Raw genomic sequence first — 23593 nt, 5'->3', positions numbered from 1 at the left:
TGAAATAGCAGCGTGTGTCTCTGAAATTATATGTTTATGGTAAATCCCTTTACCTGGATTTGCAATGGGGGAAAGATGTACTGGGAAAGACTGAAGTCTGAAGAGAGCAGCCCAGGAGCAAGAAGTACAGAGAAGAAGAGCTCTGAATCTGGGTTAGTACTGGTGAGAGATTGGATTGACTTACTCAGGGGGAGGGTCCTACCTAACCATGGGAAAGAGAGAAGCCCAAGAGCAGAAAGTACAGAGAGCTCTGTATTCCCAGGATATTGGATTGTGCACAGTATTTGTACACCATAAGGCAATACATCTGAGACAGGAAAATGATTTATTGATCAGTACGATCATATTTACAGAATTGTGCATTTCTAACCATTCTAATTTTCTAACAGTTTAACCCAGTTTCATCCCCCCCCCCCGCCAACCCGGGGACTGGAAAAGGAATCATTGCTGGATTGGCGCTACGTTTGCTCTGTGCAAACAGCTGATACCATCACATTGGGAAATGAATAGTAATAGACATTTTGGCACAAACCATAACAAGTGACTGATTCATTGGCAATTGGAAGTTGGAAATAAAATATTTATGATGAATTGGATTTCCCAGCAGGCTCACATGCACTACAAGCTGCAGGCCAAGCCACATGCACCTGCCCCTCGCATGCAGAGCAAAGCAAATCTGCACCATACATGGAAAAAGACAAAGGGCAGGGCTCATTATTAAAGAGATTAATGAAACAATATAAAAATGAAAGCACATTGTGGACACCTTGGGACTGACAAAAAAACCCTCTAATCAACCCCAGACACCCCCAATGGCCGTTAAATTAGAAAAAACAATCATGCCCCCAATTCCCTACAGATTTTACTTATGAACCATAAAGATGAAGTAATTAAGTGATTGTTAGGAGCCAAAATAAGGAGAAAGAGCACAGAGAGCAGATATTTGGCGTATAGAACTGCTGTGGGTAATACTCCATGGATTCAGCTAATGAGACAAGTGATCACTTTTCAGCAGGGACGACATACCAATGCCTATATGATACGATTAGATTTCCCTTTTGTCTCTTTGTGGGGATGATTAGCCACGTTAGTCATTAATATGGCACCTCATTGTGCCCCTCCAGGAACTCTTTATAATAGGGATGAGCAAACAGTCCTTTCTGTGCCGTTATAGCACAACACACTATGTTGGGCAGGGTGCGGGGAGTTGCACACTAACATCAGAAAGGATGACAGTTGCTCAACCCTGCGATTTAGTACTCTTACTGATTATAGAGTAAAACAGCATAAGAACATGCTTGTGCCACAACATATCAAATGCTTGTATCACGGAATCTGGATTCTCTTATGGTTTTATAACGATCTAGCGTGGAACTCAAACCCCAGCAACCCCTATGGATATGCATACTAAACATGGCAACGTTGTTGTTTGGCCAGTCTCTTTTGAAGACAAGTTCTCAATTACATTGGCATCAGGCTTTGGGAAGTCTGTAGAATGGTTTCTCATGGCAGCTGATGATAGGATGTATTGTCTTTCCGGTGACATCACAATGCACTTTGTTATTGGTTGTGCACTCAAGAACAGAAGGAAGACCTAGAAATTATCCTCGCTCTTGTAGCTGGCTCTCTGAAATGATTGGTCTTTTCTAATTGAGAGACGTTAGCACACCCAATACTTTTGGTTGATCTGTGGCACTACTTTTACAGTTTTCATCCTTCAACAACATGGTACCTAACCCTAGAATTTTCAAGTTCTTGGGATCTGCCATGAGAGCCAAGGCCCTAAAATTGTAGGATCTTTAATTTGTGCATTTTGTGTTTGAGTCTCTATGTGCTCATGCCACACACTGCAGGCTTGGGTGGAAAAATTGAGTGTTGACGTAGGTAAAACCTTCGAAGTCCGCTTGGTCAATGTTAGCGATAACCAACTGATCAGGAGGTGTCAGCACAGGTTGCCCTCTTGTGAAGAATTTGTCAAAGTTTTCTGCTCCTTTTCCACACTGTTAAAGAGAAAGAAGATATATGACATGTGTAGTGGGAAGAACACTGCATTAATGGACGTGCATCGCTGTAGGAACCCCGGTCACGGCCGCAGATTGGTGTTTCTTCATCATCAGAGCACAGTTGAATAGCACCCCACCCACATCCTAGCAACACCCGCATGTGTGAATGGCAGTGAAACCTACAGTTTATCTTCATATCCTTCACACCTCTGGTCACATGCACACGTTGTGCTCAATCAGGTGAAGTAAATTAGTTACCTCATTATCACGTAACAATCACGTAAATGTCACTAATCAGACTAGTCTCTCTCTAGATACAGAAGAAAGTGAGAGAATGATGAACCTGGATCCATTATGCGCTGGTCACATGATCTTTGCCTGCATTCTTTCTGCTAATAAATGTGTTGTTCAGTGTCCAATGTCCCCAGCACCCACCCACATGGAAAGCTGAACCCATAACTTTGTTAAATTGTAGGTTAGAGTTATAGCGATTCAACTGTAAGTACTCGCTTAAGAGAGATCTTAGCCAACTGTCTCAGTCTTGCCCAACTTTTTCCATCTTGCCATAGTGTTCACCATGCCCTACTGTCGCCATCTTGCCCAACTGTCTCACTCCTGCTTCCCTCTTGCTCTACTTCCTTCATCTGTCTCTATCTAGCTCTACTGTCCCTCCTGTCTCTTACTTGCCGTACTGGCAGGTCCACAGATTGCACCATGTATTGTTGTCCTTAAAAGTGGTCATATTATAATACTGACCCAGTGCTACATTGTGCTTCTATGAGATAACACTATAATTGCTGCTGAAATCTAGATAGCTGTTACACCACGGGTTAAAGGTTAAATTTGACAGACTTGTCATGTTGCAAATCAAATGTTAAGCTAATAAAAAGTGCTTGTGTTGAGAAAAGGAGAGTCTGCGTCGCTGCCAATAAGCAGAAATAATGATGAGACATTGCACTCGCCCGCTCACCAGCCTGACGTCCTGAGGAACCAGAGAAACTGTGATTGTATGTTCTGTTGCTGGTGCTATATAAAGCAGAGGTGAGATTACACATATATACAAGTGAGAGGCTGAATACTGGGAGATAATCCAGGGACAGGGGATTGGACTTGTTCAATTCATAATGTCTCAGGGGAGCAGGACAGGGCTACATCATAATTGTGATGCTTGAAAGGCCAGAATGAAAGAGAATTAACCCTGTTTGTTCTGCCGGAGTCTATGAATAACACCAAGCATTGTTCAGAGATGGTGAACTGTGAGTGGGACTGTCAGTAATAACCCTGCACTACCATCTTTTCCCTAGTCTTCATGTTTCCATCTTGCCCCTACTCTCTCCATGTTTCTCTTCTGTATTTATGTTACCCCTACAGTATTCATCTTACTCCTACAGTTTCCCCTCTTACCCCTACAATGTCCATCTTGTCCCTATTGTGTCCATGTTGCTCTGCTTACACTATAAATTAGAGTTGTTAGGCAGAATTAAGTAATTTCCTTGAAAGGTACTTGTGCAGTCATGTTGTGCAGTAAAAGGGACTGGGCTTAGGACAGAATTCACAGCTAGAAATGAACTGGAGGTTTGAGCAGAGCAGGAGACAAAGAGTGGGATATTGGGCGTTAAAGAAATTGCAGAAGGAAAATGTGAAACAAGTGAATGTACGTGAGACACTGAGTTGATGGGAGCCGGGTCTGCAACTGCCCAACCCCCTCGATTTATCTCACCTGCAGTTTTTTTTGGGGGGGGGAGGGGGTATGATACACATGTTGATGGTCTGAGTGATATGTAGTGCTGTGTATTGATACAGTCAGGCAATTAATTAGATCTCCCAATCAGGCACTTGACTCAGTGAGCGTGGCCCCTTTATGAATGGGCTGATGCCTCAGTATCAGCAGATATGGCAGTGTGGGTGCCATGGAGATGCTGCTGCAGGAGGAGTGACAGGCAGTTGGATGACAGCTGAGTTATCAGACAGGCAGATTCAGTAAATGTTATGATTGTTTGTGTCTCTTAGATGGATTATCTATATGACAAAAAAAAGGTGTGTGGCTCTGCATCTGTTATCTTCTTACTTTGAGAGTGTGTGGCTTTGATATGGAGAGATATGGCAGATGCACTGTAGTAAAGTTCTCCAGTTCCCTGCTACCCCTCCCCAGCCAACAAGACTCTGACCCACATAACCAGTCAGGACTCTAACAGTGTTACTTCTTTCTCTTGCCATATGTTATAGACTAAATAAAATATGAGTCTCTAAAGAAAAAGCGCTTTCCTTTTTTCTTTCCTGTGGGTTGTGTGGTCATTAGTCCCGTGTATGTGATGTGTCTGATGTGACTGTTGTGTGCCCTGTGCGCCCCAAACTGCAGTTATAAAGTGCTCAGTTCCCACCCAGTGGATTCTAACACTCACCACTTTAGGCTTGAATGGTGGTTGGATCTCTCTGTTCTCCAGCTTGTCCCAGTCGATTCGACGGAAGAAGGTGTGTTCCCGTACATCCCGTTCCCCTTCTGGCCCACAGCCTAATCTCTTTACAGGGTGCTTTGTCATTAACTGGCAAAAGGCAAAAAGAGGGATTATTAAACCGAACATATTTTCGTCTTACTTTGGAGTCATTGATGGGTTTGTGGAGTTCTTTCTCAATAACAGACAATGAGATTGACATAGACAGCTTGCCTTTATGTAGTATATTGGGTTCCACAAAGTCTATTATCTTCCATTCCTCACAACTACAAAATATAGTCTCTAGACTTTAACCTGTGCCCCAAACAAACTTACCCCTTTGCAAATGGACACAGCTTCTTTGGACATAGATTTTGGATAGGCGACGTTATGTTCCATAATTGACTGAAAGAGTTCATCCTCATCCTCACCATCAAATGGAGGCTGCACAGACAATGGGAAAAAATGGTGAATTATTGTGCTGCATTTGCCTAATTTCCTGAAGCTGAGACATGAGCTCCCTGCCGGACTACCTACAGCTTATAAATTCCACAACAACCACATTCAGATGTCCCTCTAACCAATGACTCCCTCATTTTTCCATGAGCATAGAAAAGGCAATGCTACTCGTAAGTCTATCCTGCAACCTGCATGTTTTATATGAGCCATTACAGCTTAAAGGTGGTTGTTCATCTTCCAAACACTTTTTTCAGTTCAGTTGTTTTCAGATTGTAATAAAGACTTTTTTTTCCATTATTTATTTTTTACTGTTTTTCCAAAATCCAAGTTTAAAGTTGAATTCCGTGTCTGTGGTGTTTGAGTCTGGCAGCTCAGTAATTCAGGCGCAGACACTAAACTGTTACAATTTTGCAACATTTGGTTAATACATTTCTCAGCAGCATCTCTGGAGTATTAGCAACTATTGTATCAATTCTTACAGCTGCCTGTAATGAAACCCAGGGATTCTGCTCAGCAGAGACAAGGATAAGAAATGTATCAACTCAATTTAGAACAGTTTACAGGGTCAGCGACCCCTCTCTCAGAGCTGCTTTAGCAGGTGAAAAATGACACTTTACACTTCAATATTAGAAAAATGGTGACACGTAGAGAATAGAAAGTAATTGGAAAAAGTTGTTATTTCTGGTGATCTATCTGAAAACAACTAGTTGTTTGAAGGTGAACAACCCCTTTAATGATGCAAAGCTAATTGGCACTTACCTGTCCTGCCAACATCTCGTACAACAAGACTCCATACGCCCACCAGTCCACAGATCTCCCATAGGGCTGATAAGCAATGATCTGGAGGGAAAAAGACCAAGATTATCCACTACACTCATGATGAAAGCACATAATTATGGGGCAGATAATGAGGGAAAGTTGAGGGCAGTAATGTCCCTCAGGGTCACTCCATGCTGCATTTCTATGGGCACTACAACCCTTTATGTATGACATGACCACTGTCAATCTTGTAGGGTGGGATAAATGCTGCTTCCTCTGCCAGTGGAGCTATATTGTAGGTCAGTTAAGCTGGCCATAAAAGTTTATTGGCCCATGTGTGGGGCCCTCCAACAGGCTTCCCCGATCGATATCTGTCCAATATTCAGCCAGATGTCGATCAGGCAGGGGTAATCTGTTCGTTTATGTGGTCCAGCGATCCAACTGCCCGTATTGCTTTACTTATGATCCGATTGTTGGGCCCTAGGGCCCACGATTGGATCAGCCCGATATCGCCCACCTTAACACTCGCCTAAATCTAAAGAAATACACTCCCTAGAGCCTGGTCAGCCTTCATATACATTCTTTCAACTCTGTCCCCTGAGACCCATTATTAATGCAGTTAGAATAACATTGTATTCATTCCGGGGGCTCTCCCCAAGCTTGGTGCAGATAGAAGGGTATTTCTGTCTCTGTAACTAGGGAAGAACATACACTTCGCTTTCCTACTTAACAACGCACTCATTAAATATCTGCTGTGCCCACTATTTGCCTACAGCTTCGGCAATCACATCAGGCATTGCTTTGTTTTTTCAGCATCACTTATTAATAATGGACGCACCAAGTGTGTACTTGTCAGATGGAAATACAACTGGAAAAGGTGGGAATGGTCTTCTAGCTGGCTTATTCATGGTTATAGGCAATGTTGGACTAACATTGGGTCCACCAGAGAACTTGATATCAATAGGCAAGCTGTTGGATTCTTAGAACCATTTATTTTTATTGGTAAACCCCTGGTATTCCCATATTTGAAAAGTTAATTGTTCACATATTTATTATTATTGCTTTATTGCTAGTATAAGCAGTAGAGTGGATACAGATAAACTGACTGACAGAGCATAGCACAGACAGTGTGCTGTTAAAAGCTCCTACTACTGTATATGGTTATTTGAGGAATCTATTAGCTCTTGCTCTCCCAATTACACTGCGCAAATTCCTCCCTGGAATCTCTGTGACCCCATCCCAGACTTTTTAACCAACTCTTGCCTATCTTTCTGGCTGCTAGCAATAATTGAAACACAAGCAGAACCTGGAAAAGGTTGAAAAAAGTAATGCCCTGCGCTGAGAATAGGCAAAGGGCCCACAAAAGTCAGGGACCACAAGGAAAAGTCCTTTTATCCCAGCAGGCCAGTCTGTTAATGGGTGCAGGTGGACATTTACCATGGGTATGAACTCAAATAACACCTGCTGATAACACCTCACAGAGACCCAATGACACTTACATGGGAAGACACAGTAATGTAGTGAAATGGTGGGAGAAATAATGGGGTGAGACGCATTAGGGCACATTACACCCTTCTGTATCTCTGGTATGAAGGAAAGTGGCTGCTGCCATTTGACCTGCTGATAAGTAACTGGCACCATTCTGTTGCTCCTTTACACAAACAAGGTTTTCTGTTGTGGTTGGGGCATTAATGTACCACTTGTCCCTACACTATAGTTCTTCTCACTGGCTGCAGGGGTTAACCTATACAGTGCTGCAGAGAAGGTCTGACACTCAGCTCAGCCCATAGCCCTATTTCAGGGACATAAGTCGTGCCGTGTCCAATCATGGTCAGGTTATTGCTTTTTTGTATCAGAAGTGGCACTGAACAGAGGGTCCCTGCTGTGTTTTCCTTTGCCCCAGGATTACAGAGATGCCTTTTATTTATCTGCCAGTTACTGAGTGAGCTTTCCCTTCAAACACATCAATTGTTGCTCCCTGCAGGCACTGCCTGAGCCGAGAGTCCGAGGTGACCTTCTCGTTTCATCAGCAGCACAAATGAGACGATTCACACTATAGAGCCACCAGGGCCGCTATATAACGAGTTCCTTCCCCACAAGGAATAAACTGAAGAACTGCCCATAATAAAACTGGACCTTGCATTAACAGAGCCTAATTAATCTGTACCTCGTTTCTCCTGCTGTAGCTAATAATGAGGCATATCATTTGCATGTTTTCAAACCTACTCAACAGGGGGGTGGCTGAAATTCATGTGATTGGATCAGCACAGAAGCCAATCACATAGCACTTGCTTTGCTATTTTTCCCTTTAAACTAATCAAGCAGTAGGGGCCCCTGCAGTTCCTTACTGATTAAGCCTGATCTTACTAGGGGACCCCAGCTTGACGTGGCCTTGTACATAAGATTAATTGGCTGTGCCTCTGCCACCCCTCTCCAGATTTTTCATGATTAGCAATAGGCCAATGCCAAGTGTCTGTAGGAAATAGTAACACAGCCATTAAGAGTGGTAGTACAGGAAGGTTTTACCTCTGGGGCAATGTAGTCAGGGGTGCCACAGAAGGTCCGAGTTGTTACTCCCTCTACCACGTGCTCCTTGCACATCCCGAAATCTGCAATTTTAATATGACCCTCAGAGTCCAACATGACATTGTCCAACTTCAAGTCTCTGTAGGGAATAACACAGGGTCAGAACCAGGGAGTAGCTCTGTTTTAAAAAGCACTACTACAGTGTATTTGGCCAAATAGGGGCTGTTGTGGCTCATTAGGGGCTATCAGCATTGCTCTGCACCCACCTGTACACAATCCCCTTCTTGTGCAGAAAAAACAGGCCGACAGATATCTCTGCTGCGTAGAACCTGCGGGAGGTGAGAGAGAAGGTCACTGATTAGCAACTGGGATACAATGCACCCACCAGTGAATCATTATAGCAGGAGTGCCCATACTTTACTAGTATTTGTGAAGTCTACTTTTAGTGATGCTGTCCCATTATGATCTACATCCATAAAAGCATTGTTAGCATTCTGTTCCATGGAAAAGATTACTTAAATATTATATTGATTTGAGAGACTTTATATTGCAATATTTAAAGGAGAAATCAAACTGTGGGGAAAAAACCCGTACCCCCCCAGGTAGACCCCCCTCCCTCCTCCCCCCAGGCTAACTACCCCCCCCCCGGGGAAATGCCCCATACTCCATACTTACCCCTCCGCACAGATTCTTCCAGCAAAGTTCCATGCGTCCATCTTCCGGCTACTCTGTAAGCTGACTGAGAGATCACCAATTTCCATGTAATGCCGCGCATGTGCAGTTGTCGTAAACCGGCATACTGCTCTAACTGCGCATGCGCAGAAATACCGATCTCTCAGTCAGCTTTCCAAGGAGCCGGAAGATGGACGCGTGGAACTTTGCTGGAAGAATCTGCACCAAGGGGTAAGTATGGAGTATGGGCCATTTCCCCGGGGGGGGGGGTTGTTAGCCTGGGGAGAGGAGGGAGGTCTACCTGGGGTGGGGGGTACGGGTTTTTCCCCCACAGGTTGATTTCTCCTTTAACAAACAACTATTTCTATGTAACCTCAACATAATAAATATCTAAATGAAACGCATTAAATAGGACAGTGATTTGGGCAAGCTGTTTGTTGGCTGTGTCTTGAGATCTACTGATCACCAGCTAAATGTCTACTGGTAGATCCCGATCTACCTCTTGGGCACCCCTACATTATAGGAATGGGCTTTGGTTTATCCTTTGTTACTGATGGAGGAGGAAGTGGATGGGGACAGCAGGAGTTGTAGTTCACCAATACCTACTCAGCCATGGGCACTCTAACTGCCTTACCATCCTTTACCCAACACCTTGCTTAAAGTCCAAACAAACTGAATATTTAAGAACCTACTGAACCCTGACATTATCTGGTAGAGGAGGGTATAATACCCTTCCCCTTGGGGTGCCATATATCCATAACAACAAGATAACTGGTGTAGTTTCTCCACACTCTGAATCACTGATCTACCTTCACTCACACATCAGCTCTCAGCAGTACAGGATCAACAGCAGGACCTGTCACCCTAAGAATTCATTCCAAAATGTATTTTATGATGTTAGTCAAGCAAAATCAACTTCCGTTCCACTATATAAATTTCAGTCTTGGAATTCACAATCACATAAAGCAGACAGGTACCATTTTGTGAACACTATTAAGGCAAGCTTTGCATTATGCCAAAATCGTGTTTATGCACCAGAATAGGGCACCTGATGCCCACACCCATGCACTGGTTTCAAATGAGATGGAGGAATGCGGAGAGTGCAGTGACATCTAGGAAGTGCAGAATGGAAGGAGAAAGTAATTTACTGTTCCTTGAAGGACAGACAATATATGAATGACAGCTGAGACTTTCAAACGTGTTTATAACAGGTCTGGATGTTTTAAAAAAAGAATTTGGGTTTTATGTTTACTTTGTAAAGGAATTTTATTATAGAGCTTTTTATGTCTGGGTGACAGGTTCCCTTAAATTTTGTTGTAAAAAAGTTTTGGCCACTGTATAGGGCCACATATGGGAGTCTATCTGCATATTGCTTCATAACCTTTGACCTGTCACGGATTATTATACACCCCTCTATATGGAATAAATCATGGCAGGCAATAAGGTACTGTATACATTTTCCCCTGGCGTAGCTGTTTTAAGCACACTCTCATCGTACTCTTGCCAGGGACATTTCCCAGTATCTGCATGCAAGTCATGCAATTTGTACATGTAAATGGGACTAATTACCTTTAATTACAGTTAATTGCCATCTTATAATGTGCTAAGAACTTGACCTATCCCCACCTCTATGGGAATAATTTCTTATTTCCCTTCCAGCCGTTCTACCTACCCTCCCCCCTGTGGGCAATCTCTGCACTCAGCTAAAAGTGGCAACTCAAGGGCACAATTGGCACAAGGCTTAATAGTAAGAATAAATTCCTGATGGTTTATTTTATGCATATTAATTACAGGTAAGTGACTCCATGACACCTGCCAGTATTTGAAATTGTATATATATATATATATATATATATATATATATATATATATATATATATATATATATATATACATATATATATATATTCCTTTTCAAATACTGGCAGGTGTCATGGAGTCACTTACCTGGGTGTGTGTATATATATATATATATATATATATATATATATATATATATATATATATATATATATATATATATATATATATATTCCCTGCAGGCATACTGAAACTTACATGGTGGATCCAGAGAGAAGAATGCAAGGGAGTCCAAACTGCCCAATAATACCCCCGCCTGGCTCTGCAATGTATAAAATGCTGAATACCCCTGTGCCCCAAGCCTGCCTGCCCTGTTACACACCTGCAATGGACAAAGCACAGAAGCACAAAGTAGAGAACTGACTATACTAGATGAGCAAGGCATAGGTGGCTGGAACTACCTAGGGAGGGCAAAGTGTTCCTGGGAAATTACCACACACCATATCTTATAAAACAACTTACACTGCTTGGGGTTCCTTAAATTTGCCCACTTGCTGTATGTGGTACATCAGATCCCCCCCACTGACGTACTCCATGACAAAGTACAGGCGATCCTAAAGGGGAAGAAAAATCAGTTCAGAGAAATTCACAAGGGAGGGACTAAATCACTGTCAATTATATCACGAGCCAACCAGAAACAGGATCAGAATCCAGCTTTGTTACAGCATGTGAGTGGACAGAACTGTTTGTTGGTTGCCAATATGGGGTCTGGGGCACTCATTCTGTATATTTCCAGAGTGATTGGGCTGGGGAAAGCCCTATATAGTAAATGTAGCAATTGTATCAACACACCCGCAAGTTAAATAACTATAAATGTATCAATAAGTGTAGCAATTGAGGAATTGCACAATGGAAACCATTGTATCTTTTGCCTCCACTATGCAGTCCTCCAGTTAACTAGTTCAGGTGCTTAAATAATTCAACCATTAAAATTCAACTTTTATTATTTAAAAAGCAGACCACGCTGCCTAATACACATAACTCCACACTGAGAATACATTTCAGCGATGCTGGACCGTGCCCATAAAAATACAAACAGTTAAAAACATAGGATGGACAGTACTATGTATTACTTTACTGTACTATGTATCACTTTATTTTGAGCTATTTTTTCCTTTCACTTGTCTATAATAATAATAATAATTTTAATATCATTGAGTAAATTCACCATGGGTTTGATAAATAGGAGGTTCATTTGATTTTTTTTGTGAACTTTTTGGTGTTGATGCCTTTAAATAAAAATCTTTGCTCTGACCAATTATGTCAAATACTCGATAACTAATAATTCATCAGGACAAATGAGCAATAACAAATAAACACCACATACTGTTATTTAGAAATATATATTAATGGCAAAAGTGTATACCTACATAGCAATAAATAAGAAAATTAGATTTGAAGTAGTGCTGAACCGATAATATGGTAGTAATCTAGCATCACGTGACAGCTGTGATATGTGCGGAAGTGAATGCGCATCTACACTTGCGATGAAACCGGAATCCTATTTAAACCCGTACTGAACACGCGCAACTCACTTATGCCCCTGAAGAAACCGGTTTTCCGGTGAAATGCGTCGGCTGGCATAGGTGGACGGTGGGGGACCTCCCACACGCTCCCAATGTAGCCAGGTAGTTGATTCTGGGTAGAACACGGAAGGAAGGTGTGGGTGGTCTGTTTGATAATATGCCACAAGAATGGCTAAAAACAGTATAATTTAAACTTTGAGGCAAGTTGGCTTGTTAATAATTTACTTTGAACACTGCTGTGGTGTGTGGCTGATTAGTCACCATTGTGTCATATCCTCACTCGTACATCCTATGTTTTTAACTGTTTGAATTTTTATGGACACGGTCCAGCATCACTGAAATGTATTCTCAGTGTGGAGTTATGTGTATTAGGCAGCGTGGTCTGCTTTTTTAAGTACGAATAATAAAAGTTGAATTTTAATGGTTGAATTATTTAAGCACCTGAACTAGTTAACTGGAGGACTGCATCAAGTGGAGGCATAAGATACAATGGTTTCCATGGTGCAATTCCTCAATTGCTACACTTATTGATACATTTATGGTTATTTAACTTGTGGGTGTTTTGATACTTAGTAATAATTTTTTGTTAAACTATAAGCAATTGTAAAGCCCTATATAGTACCTATGACCTTGCACTTTATAAGCCCCAAGCAGGTTACCTGTGCAACATACTGGCAAAACACAGAGCAGCATGATTATGCCCTGAAAGTCACCTTGACAAAGTGTCCAGAGGTGGGAAACATGGCTTCCACTAGCCAATGGTGCAAATCTACGCCCGCCCCAATGAGACTTACCACTGTCTGGAAGCAGGAGTGGAGCTGCGTGAGGAAGGGTGGTTTGTCCTGCAGTGCCAGAACTCGCTTCTCTATCATCGTACATTCCACATCATCATCCTGAATCACCACGTCCTTCTTCAGGATCTTAACGGCATACAGTTCGTCTGACCCCTTCCTTTCTGCCAACATGACCTGGAAATGAGTTACACTTTAAAACGTGGGATACAGACTCTTGAACCATTGGCTAAACCATCCTCACACACTGGATATATGTCAGCAAGCACCCATATAAAGATACAGAGAAGGAATGCTCTATTAGTAGGGTATAGAGAGATCCCTACACTGAAGACACTGGACTGACCTTGCCAAAACTGCCCTTGCCCAGGACCATGAGGAAGCTGAAGTCGGTCAGTTGGACGCTGCCAATGTAGCTGGAGGGGATGTAGGGTCTCCGCTCATCTGTGGGGTTGATTACTTTGTTTCCGGCAGGGCCCAGTTTAGCTTTCTAAGAAGGGTACAGACACAGGATTGGGTACGAAGACATTAACTCACTTTGTGCTGCCAATAAAGGTCCCAGATTAGGTGCATGGTCACATAGCAGCCAAGATGTGATCCATCGCTTGTATATCCCCCTCACATGGCACAGGAGTGCACTGGGCATTGCTCTTGCCAATCACTACAATGCCCTTATAGGGCACACACCAGTCAGGCAGAAAGTAAGAGGTGCAGGCACACATGTACATTGGATCAGAGTCAAGCCACTCTTCTGTCTTAATTGCAGGGCACAAAATCAAACAGCATGCATTGTGGGAAATGTGCAGCAAGGTTGTAATGTGAGACCTCAGCTATTTCTCAGGGGCCCTACTGCAACTCTACTTACCCTTCCAGAATAACCCAAAGTCTTCTGCATTAGCCTCACTTGATCTGCAGCCTATTTGGACTTCTCTTTTAACCCTACATTCCTTTCCTAAATAGCCCAAGGCTGTCTGCATTAGTCCCACCTGGTCTTCATCCTTTATGGACTTACCGTTAACCCTACATACCCTTCCTAAATAAGCCAGTGTTGTCTGCATTAGCCCACTTGGTCTTCAGACTACATGGACTTGTAGCCTTATGTACCCTTCCCAAACAACCCAGGACAGTCTGCAAAATTCCCATTTTATGGTCTTACCCTTGAAATCTCGAGGTTAAGATATATGTTTAAATTAATACAATCTGCCCCCACAGTTCACTGATTACAAAGGGAAGGGGGGTGTTTCCAGCTTGACCAAGGGAAAGAGAGCAGCCCAGAAGCAGGAAGCACTGGGCAGACTGGATTCACTTATCCAGGGACAGTTTGTTAGTTGAAGACTCATTCCCTATGACATAACTCTGTATTTCTTAATTCAAAGCTAAAAGAGGTAAATAAATAAGAGCTTGATGTGGCATGGTTATGAGGATGGGGGACCAACCCCGCCCTTCTGTGGCAGAGGCGTATTAGGATTCTTTAGGTCAGCGTAGGAGATTGGTTCTCTATATTACTTGGTGCCAGTCTTGCCTTTAGACAATGGGAAGAGAACTAAACAGGCAAAGGATTGTGCCTCCCCATGTAATAAATTAGTATCTTTGTCAGGGATTTCCCTTCCCAAATTGCAATATGAATGGGCTTGAGTCATGTAGATGTGGGGGGTCACATTACACTGCTCCTTTTTCTCTTGAGAGACAATCCCTGAATCTTTGTATCTGCAAGAGGCAACCCAATTATCTATCCACTCCCCCAGAAGAAGCTCAACTATATGGATTTACAATAAAGGGTTAACGTTGGCAGCAGGGGATCCACAGGGGTGGTTCTAGGGGTAATGACTGCAATGGGCAAAATAGCCTAAGCCAAATGGGTCAGTGCAAGTTAGGGCACCTCTGCAGGCTGCATCACATGAGTTGCTATATTAGTGGCTACACCTGTGCACTACAGTTGGCACCTTCTTTTTTGCACATGGGGAGGCATGCAGAGGGTAATCGGTGGCACAAGGTTAAAGAAGCTAGTTATGGCACAGCTAGTCACTTGCCCAAACCCATATCCCCCTTCCTCCATGTACAAAATGGTAAATTCCACAGTCTACCATCAGCATCTCGTTACAGCCACCGCAAAACCATTAGCAAAGAGAGTGCTTGAGTGTGGCTGCACCAAGCAACTTCTCTATATGCGCTTACTGGAGGGCATGCAAGCCATCTTACTTCCACGGGAGGGACGCACCTTATCCTGGGCTGGTACTGTACCCTGAAACCATAGGGACACAGTCTTGATTTCATGCCTTACCCTGGCCCCCCTGCCCATCAACAAAACCATACATTAGTGCCCTCTCACCCTCCCTTTCTTTGATTCTGACTAGTGAAAAATGTAGCAGCAGTCAGTTCTCCACCACGTCACAGGGGCATGTAATGAATCCTGGCCTGGAAACCTGTTAAGGGTTAGAGCAGTGACAGATTTCACGCTCCTGGCCTGAGGCCATTGTACCTCAGTTTCCTACAAAAACATCTCCATTTAGCAACTGAATTAACATTCCAGGGACTCTGCTGTCCCCTGCTGATGAGACTGAATATTGCACCCCAACACAACAGAGCAGGATTAACGGTGGTGGCACACTGCGTGGAACCAATTTCTAAGACCCAGACCGAACCCGCAGCCCGAACCGCACCCTGCATATTTACCCTGCCTTATCCGCAACCCGCTGACCACCATCAAACTGCAAGTGATGTTGCTAAAATAGAAGAGGGGAACAGGCCCGGACTGAGAATTAAAAAAGGCCCTGGCATTTCAGGTACACAGAGGCCCAATCAGCCCACAAAGAGGCCCAAACAGACCCCACCAGCCCACTAAATACTGACTTTCTATGGGACCTTATAGCAGCCCCTCTGGCATTTGTCAGAACCCACAGATTGCCAGTCCGGGCCTGGAGGGGAATGGTGGTCAGCACAGCTTTTCCAAACGATATGCGTCCAATTCCTTAATAGTTGCTCTGTGCTGCAACTGCTACAAAAGTATAGGATAAGGAAGAGGAACTCCAGCAGTATTACTGCAAACAACTTTTTATTCCAGGCAGTGGTAAACAAAAGTGATGTTGCTGCAAGCCGGAAGTGACATCGTCAAACATGGCCGATAGTCGAGAGGGAGAAGGACAGAAGCACGCCGTGTGATGTAAGAGAGCTGCGCCGAAAGTCAAAAGGGAGATGAGTGGAGGGAAAGCTGCAGCAGGAAGAGAACCCTCATTCCGCAGGTTACCTGCTTTTTTTTGCGGGTAACCCGCAGGAACCCGACCTGCTGCAGGACTCTAGCACACAAGGCTACTGGGGGAGATAAGTCGCCCAGGGACAAATCGCCTCTTCTTCGGGCGACTAATCTCCCCTAAAATGCCTTTCCGCCGGCTAGAATGTAAATTGCTGGCAGGATGGCACTCAGTTCATTTCAGACGACTACGGAAAATGAAACGTTCCGAGTGCCACCCCACCGGTGATTTACATTCTAGCCATTCTAGGGAAGGCATTATGGGGAGATCACTCGCCCGAAAAGAGTTGATTTGACGCTGGGCGACTAATCTCCCCGAGTAGCCATGTCTGCCACCACCCTTAAGGAACACTAAGGGGTATATTTATCAAAGTGTGAGATTAGAACTCACCACAGACAAACTCATTCACTTCTAATTCTAATCATTCCTATGGGATTTTTAGAATTGTATTAATCAATGGAGTTAACCATTTGATAAACATAACACAGAGTAAGGTTTACTTAGCGGAGTTTACCCATGCAGCAGCGCAGCGTCTTTCACTCCAGTAGCAGCTCTTGCGGGAATGCCACTTCAGTCCGGAGTTACACTATCACAGAAAATCACCCGCTGTACGGCGCTGACCAAAGCACTCACAAGAGACATTTGCTTCTTAGTAAAGATGCGGCTTTATTGTGCACACCATATGAACATTGGCAATGTGTTGGAGAGGAAACCTATGCGTTTCGTGCCCTAACTCTCCCGCACTTCATCAGAGTTGTGATGAAGTGCCGGGAGAGTGCTCTGAGCAGCAGCACTATTGCATGGTGTCTCACTTTGGTCAGAATTGGATAATACAAACCTATAGTGCTACAGAATGCCACCTGTTAGGAATTACGGCTAAAAAATACTTACAGCCTGTGCTTATAAGGTCCCATTCAGCCTGCCCCATAGAGTGACTGGATCCTAATATGGTTAAGCAATAAGCACTTGCTCTCTGATTGGCCACTACTACTGGAATTCTGTCTCTCTCCCCCATACACAGGCCAAGTGGCCCATGGTGAAGCTGAATCCTGTGTATGTACCCTGTGCTGCTGTGAGTTTCATTTCTACCCAAACACTGTATGACCTTTATAATCTCCTGCCTTACTGAGGGGATAAAACATGGCTGTCAATAGAAAAAGCAGTGAGAACGAAATGGATCAGGGTTAGTGCAGCTGCTATCCAACATACTGGTCTTGAGTTTGATTCCAAACCCAGTGCTCACTGTAAAGTATTATGTTATCTTAAGGTGTTAATCCATTATAAATATCAAAATGAAAAGGCATGGCTATAAAATGGCCCATGATTTAGCGGTAGTTCTGTTGCCTTGCAGTGCTGGGTTCAATTCTGACCCAAGCAAGTCAAAAAGCTCATAACTATCACACCCACCTGCACAAACAGCCACTAACCTACCTCTATGCATGTGTTGTGAATGGGAGGGAAGTACCCAAAGGAAACAAGATACCTCTTACTCAAAGAGAAAAAGAGGATATAAATTGTAGTCCCAAAACTTAGAAATGATTAATCATTGGTCAGTATTCTTGTGTACACCTCCGCCTTAGGATGCAAATATAATCCAATTAGTAAATGTACAAGAATAGGCACTTAAAGCAGAGATCAACTGTTCAAAAAATATTTATTTGCCACACTTTTTTTTTTAACTGCTCAAAAATATTTATTTGCCACACACAACATGTTTCAAGCCTATGAGGTCCTTTGTCAAGTGTGAAACAGTACAGCAAAATCCCAATTTAAGGTGTGGTAAAGGAGTGACCTGTACAGGAAAACAACCAACCCCCCAATGTTCGTCACCACCCACAGTGCAATTAGCATAAAGTCTTTAACCGAAATGTCCAATCCATTAATGTCCATTTCAATATCATTCTAATGGTATGGGTTCAAGTGAATCCCCACTGGAGTAACAAATATATCCATATATATTTTGTAACACTGTGAAGAATAAAAAATTGCAACAATGTTAAAATAATGCATTTTACAAATGTGCACTAACTTGTACTGCCTAGGGCAGGGGTGCCCAAACTTTTTGCAACGAGGGCCAGATTTGGTGAGGTGAAAATGTGTGGGGGCCGACCATTCAGCCCGACATTCTTTGAACCATTAACATTAAATTACAGGAATTGAGTAATCGTAGCAGTAATATTTGGGCACATTAGTGAAATGATCTGCCACTCGGTCTATACTGCTGCCTGTGTGCTGAAGGTGTTGGCAATAGACACGTACTGGAATGATATGACACCTTACTACTTTAGTTAACTGTACTGGCACGTCAGTACGTCTATTGACACCTTCAGCCCTAAAGAAGTATGTGAGATTGCCGCGTCACTATGTGCCAGTATGTGTCTATTGCTAACACCTTCAGCACACAGGCAGCAGTATAGACCAAGTGGCAGATCATTTCACTAATGTACCTTAATATTACTGCTATGGGATTCCTGATTACACTGTGCTGGGGGGCCTCATTATTATTAATTTCATGATGGACGCTGAGGGCCGGTGTAAATTTGAAAACGGGCCGCAATTGGCCCCGGGCCACACTTTGGACATGCCTGGCCTAGGGTAAAGGCCTACAAGCATCATTCTATATAACATATGTAGTTAAAAATACCCTAACAAAGCGCAAGGTTCTGATATATTTTGTTAGTAATGTTGCCCATACGCTACCATTAGCAGTATTCTGACTGTTCAAATCTGGACTAGGGCAAAATATCAAAACTTGGTGTGGCAAATAATTATTTTTTGAACAGTTAATCACTGCTGTAAGTGCCTATTCTTTTACATTTACTATTTAGAACATATAAGCTCCCTACCATGGGAACTGGAGCCAGAACCTCAGCACTACAAGGCTTACCATCTAGCAATACAGCCTCCAACTGGTCTTTATCTGATTGGTGCTATTTAATTCTCATTTCTCACAGAAGGGCTGGACACTGACAGAGATGAAACAGAGCACTTAGCACAAGGTAAATGGCTCACTGTTAAAGACATGCAGTATTGTGGTCTTGAGTTCAATTCCAACCTGAGTTCTATCTGCAAAGTATATCTGGGTATAAACTCAAGATCAGCAAGCTGCAAGGCAGTAGCTCAAACCCCAGCGTTACAACACAGGAGAAGTGAGCCATATTGCTGCTAGGCTAGCTCACTCTGACTGGTGCTATTTAACTCTAATTCCCAAAGAAGGAACTGGCATTAATAGAGGTGAAACATGGAGTCACGTCCCAAATTCTAAAATAACTAGTGTAAGAAACACTGTACCCCACCTTAGCTGTAGGGTGTGGCCTCAATGCATTGCAATTCCACAAATGACCAATCAAATGTATCCTGAATAAGAGGAATTTCTGTAATAACACCATCTGCCAGGAGGGGCAGCAGAGTTACAGTCTTCCAGTAGATAACTGGTGAGATGATACCCCTGGGCAAAAGGCTGGATAAACAATTGCACCATAACCCATGTGGTACCATCATATATACTGAGGAGCATGTGTAAAGTATATATGGCAGATGTATGTATTCCTGCAAATACATAGGTGAATGTTGGTTCCCCATGCAATTTGACTGCCTATTTTGTCTGAATGTGCCACTTTCTCCAGGCTGGACACAGAACAACAAAATAGTTGCAAGCAAATAAATTAAGGACTTTCCCTTGTACTGAAATTGATTGTGACTGGACATGGAATTCACTGGGCTCACACAAATTAAATGTAATAGGGACCTGTACGTCCTTAATCATTGGCTGGCTCAGGCTAAAGACAAACACCACAAACACTGCTCTGTGCAGGGAAACTGTTCACACAGGACATGGCAGTTTTGGAGAAAGGTGCTACCTTGATGAAGTGCATATTTTTTATTGGACAGCGCTGGAAAGAGACAAGGAACAAAATACACTGCATGGTTAATTAGAGCCACAAGGGCAGTGCTCAGCAAAGTATGACACTGGCTCCCATGGGGCTGAACATATGGGTAACCCTCTGCCTGTGGAGCACTGATACCCCAACATCAGAGCTGGTCATTAAAGAGGAAATATACATTCTTAATAAACAGGGTTTACAGTTGTGTTCAGAATAATAGCAGTGTGTGACTAAAGCTCAAAATCCTTATAATAGCTTTTATTTCCATACAAGCAAATGCATTCGGAACACTGCACATTGTATTCCAAATCAAAACATGAAGAACAATTGATCAGATTTGTCTTATTCCTTTACAGATAAGTGAAGAAAAGGGAATATTAGGCTGTTCCAAAAAATAGTAAAGTCTGCATTCTGATGTATTGAAACTGATCCATGATCCCTGGTATGTGATAAATAGGCCCAACACCATAGTATGAGAAACATCCCCATATCATGATGCTTGTGCCACCATGTTTCACTGTCTTCACACTGTACTGTGACTTGAATTCAGTGTTTGGAGGTCGTCTGACAAACTGTCTGCAGCCCCTAGACCCAAATCTTGCTTTTATCAGTCCACAAAATGTGGCACTGTTTCTCTTTAGGCCAGTCAATGTGTTCTTTGGCAAATTGTAACTTTATCAGCACGTCTTTTTTTCAACAATGGGACTTTGCAGGGGCTTCTTGCCGATATCTTGACTTCACATATTCGTCTTCTAAATGTAACAGTATCACCGGTAACCTTACACCTTCTTTGATCTTCCTGGAGCTGATCATTGGCTGAGTCTTTGATATTTTGGCTATTCTTCTATCCATTCATAGGGTAGTTTTCCTTCTTCCTCCACACCTTTCAGGTTTTGGTTGCCATTTTAAGGGTAAGGCCACACTGGGCATTTGAGGAGATTTGGTCGCCTGACGACTTCAGAAAATGAACCGCCGCGTGTCATTATCGCCGGCGTTTTTTCATTTTAGCCGGCGCAGAGTGAGGGAAGGCGTTTGGGGAGATTGGTCGCCGCAAAGATGAGGCGATTAATCGCCAGGCAACCAAATCTCCCCAAAAAACTCAGTGTGGCCTAACCCTTAAGCATTTGAGATCAATTTAGCTGACACCTGTTTTTTCACAGAATGAACGACCTCACTAATTGAACTCCACACTCCTATTACTTGGCACAAACTATTATTATTATTGGAAGAAGCCTCAATTAATGATTTAATTACACAAAATCAGCAGCATGCATGCCATGACTGTTGGGTCTATTGGTTTTCTATTACTCTACTACACCTACTAGTAAATTGTTTGCCATTTAGAAATATAATTTCTACCAAAAGCAGTGATTGATCAGGTTAGTGATATCAGACTGCTATTATTCTGAACACAACAGTATATTATGTGTATATGTGCAAGTGTATAAATAAAAAAAGATCTGCTCAGATCCCAATAGAAAGTCCTGTGCTGGAGAGAGGGTTCAGGTTGGGCCCCCCAAGTGATTAATTCCTTCTTTGTGGCCCTATTTCATATGGCTAGGGCTGGTGAGGAGCTGCTTCTGTGCAGAGAGAGTGCAGCTAGTGGCAGGGGCGATCCTGGCCCCTCCGCCACCTGAGGCAACAGCAGTTGCTGCTGCCCCCTCTCCCCCGGAAATTCGCTCTTAAAGTACCAGGAGCAGCATTTTTGCTGCCCCTGGTACCTAGTGGGGCGCTGCCGCCTGAGGCGACAGCCTCAACTTGCCTCATTGGTGAAGCACCCCTGGCTAGTGGCCAATGAGTGAGTGGAGCACTAAGTGAGCCCCCATAAGGTCACTGCTGACATAGCAGAAAGGCTTACTTTGAAAGGCTGTGCTGTTATGTATTATGGTTAGGGTTGCCACCTTGCCTGGCCGGTAAAATGATGGTTGATCCCAATGTTATAATTATGGAAAAAAGATAAATATGGCAACCCTAATTATGGTACATTGTGTCACTTATTTGTTACACCAGGTAGTTTGTCATCTATCCCCGCAATGTCTTTGATCCCAATTTGTCTGCTCCTGGTATCTCGTCCAGGGTACCACAAAAGGTCAATATCTTGAAGGTTGGTGGGAGACAGACCAGGACACACAGTAACTATGCTGCAAAGTTCATTTATTTAGACACTACATGTTTCGGGCATACACGCCCTTTATCAAGGCTCAAAACATGTAGTGTCTAAATAAATGAACTTTGCAGCATAGTTACTGCGTGTCCTGGTCTGTCTCCACCTACCTTCAAGATATTGATATTGACCTAATTATGGTACAGCCTGCTCAATACAAACTTGACCATAGGCTAGGGAGTAACCCAGTGGGCAGACCCTGTAGGACACTTTGCTAGATATGTTGTTGCACATAAAAATGTCTTTTGTCCAGTCAAGGGCTGGAGGAAGGGCAGGAGGAGATGTGCAGTAGGTGAACAATAAACAGTTATTCTGAAGTTACATAGTTGTACAGTCTAAACCAGTGATCCCTAACCAGTGGCTCACGAGCAACATGCTGCTCACAACCCCTTGAATGTTGCTCTCAGTGGCCTCAATACAGATGCATTCCCGGCTTGGAGGCAAGTTTTGGTTTTCATGCCTGTGTTGTTCCCTAACTCTTTTTACATTTGAATGTGGCTCACAGGCAAAAAAAATGTTGGGGATCCCTGATCTAAACCCACAAAGAATTCCATGTGCTTGTGTCAGTCTAAGAAAAAAACAGAGTTAATGGGCAGAGACAAGAGTTATATGGCTCATTGTAAAAAAGGCTCAGCCTAGGCAAACAAAGGATTGTTTGCCATAACTCATAAATCTGTGCTGTCATGACTGGCAGTGGGTTATAGAAATCTGGTTTTATTCAATCTCAGAATTTCAGTGCAAATATATAAAATAAAGCATATAAAAAATCTATATATTTCTCCAAAAAGTGATTTCTCACCTCAAATTTCTGTCGCAGTTCTAGATTACCATCATCAGCCTCAGGGATGGGAACGTTGTAGTACTCGCCCTCCTCTTGGTTCAGCATCTTGTACCTCAATGGGGAAAAAACATGTTGTCAGATTCTCTGGGTTTGGTTGCAACAAGACCCTAACATTGAGATTTCTGATTGGCTGAAAATACCACTGCCTGGGACTGGGGGGGGGGTAGATGGCAACAGAAGGAAATAAAATATATATAAAAGTATTAAAGTTCTGGTAAGTGTCACATGACTCACAATGTGCAGTACACCCATGTAATAGTGACTATAATATTAACTGTTTTTATTGATTGCATAGAATGGCACCCCCTCTTGCTTATGTCCCCAAGGCTGCAGGACTGTAAAGCAATCACTAGTGATTCAGAGGAACCACCATTGCACTGATGTCACTAAGTACACAGGACAAACTGTATTTAGGGGTACACCGCACC

The 23593-nt window shown here is 43.1% G+C and overlaps 1 protein-coding gene across 5 annotated transcripts in view; it reads right to left on the bottom strand.

Moving 5' to 3' along the window:
- Positions 1–308: 308 nt before the first annotated feature.
- prkca.S (protein kinase C, alpha S homeolog) overlaps positions 309–23593 on the bottom strand; it is a 106268-nt gene continuing 82983 nt past the window's right edge. For 3 of the 5 annotated variants that reach the window (XM_041578060.1, XM_041578057.1, XM_041578059.1), the window contains exons 8-18: positions 23124–23217; positions 20137–20169; positions 13375–13518; positions 13032–13205; positions 11174–11265; positions 8446–8508; positions 8180–8318; positions 5654–5734; positions 4772–4879; positions 4406–4546; positions 309–2000 (exon numbers count right to left, since the gene is read on the bottom strand). In XM_041578060.1, coding sequence (XP_041433994.1) covers positions 1836–2000; positions 4406–4546; positions 4772–4879; positions 5654–5734; positions 8180–8318; positions 8446–8508; positions 11174–11265; positions 13032–13205; positions 13375–13518; positions 20137–20169; positions 23124–23217 — 1234 coding nt within the window. In that variant the 3' untranslated portion in view covers positions 309–1835. Of the gene's footprint in view, positions 2001–4405; positions 4547–4771; positions 4880–5653; positions 5735–8179; positions 8319–8445; positions 8509–11173; positions 11266–13031; positions 13206–13374; positions 13519–15246; positions 15271–20136; positions 20170–23123; positions 23218–23593 lie in introns of all 5 variants that reach the window. The other 2 variants (XM_041578058.1, XM_018237664.2) reach the window with 2 other exon arrangements.

This window comes from Xenopus laevis, chromosome 9_10S (genome assembly GCF_017654675.1).
Source record: "Xenopus laevis strain J_2021 chromosome 9_10S, Xenopus_laevis_v10.1, whole genome shotgun sequence".
NCBI lineage: Eukaryota > Metazoa > Chordata > Amphibia > Anura > Pipidae > Xenopus > Xenopus laevis.
The sequence above is the reverse complement of the archived record's forward strand: the minus strand, read 5'-3'. Positions and strand labels throughout refer to the sequence as shown.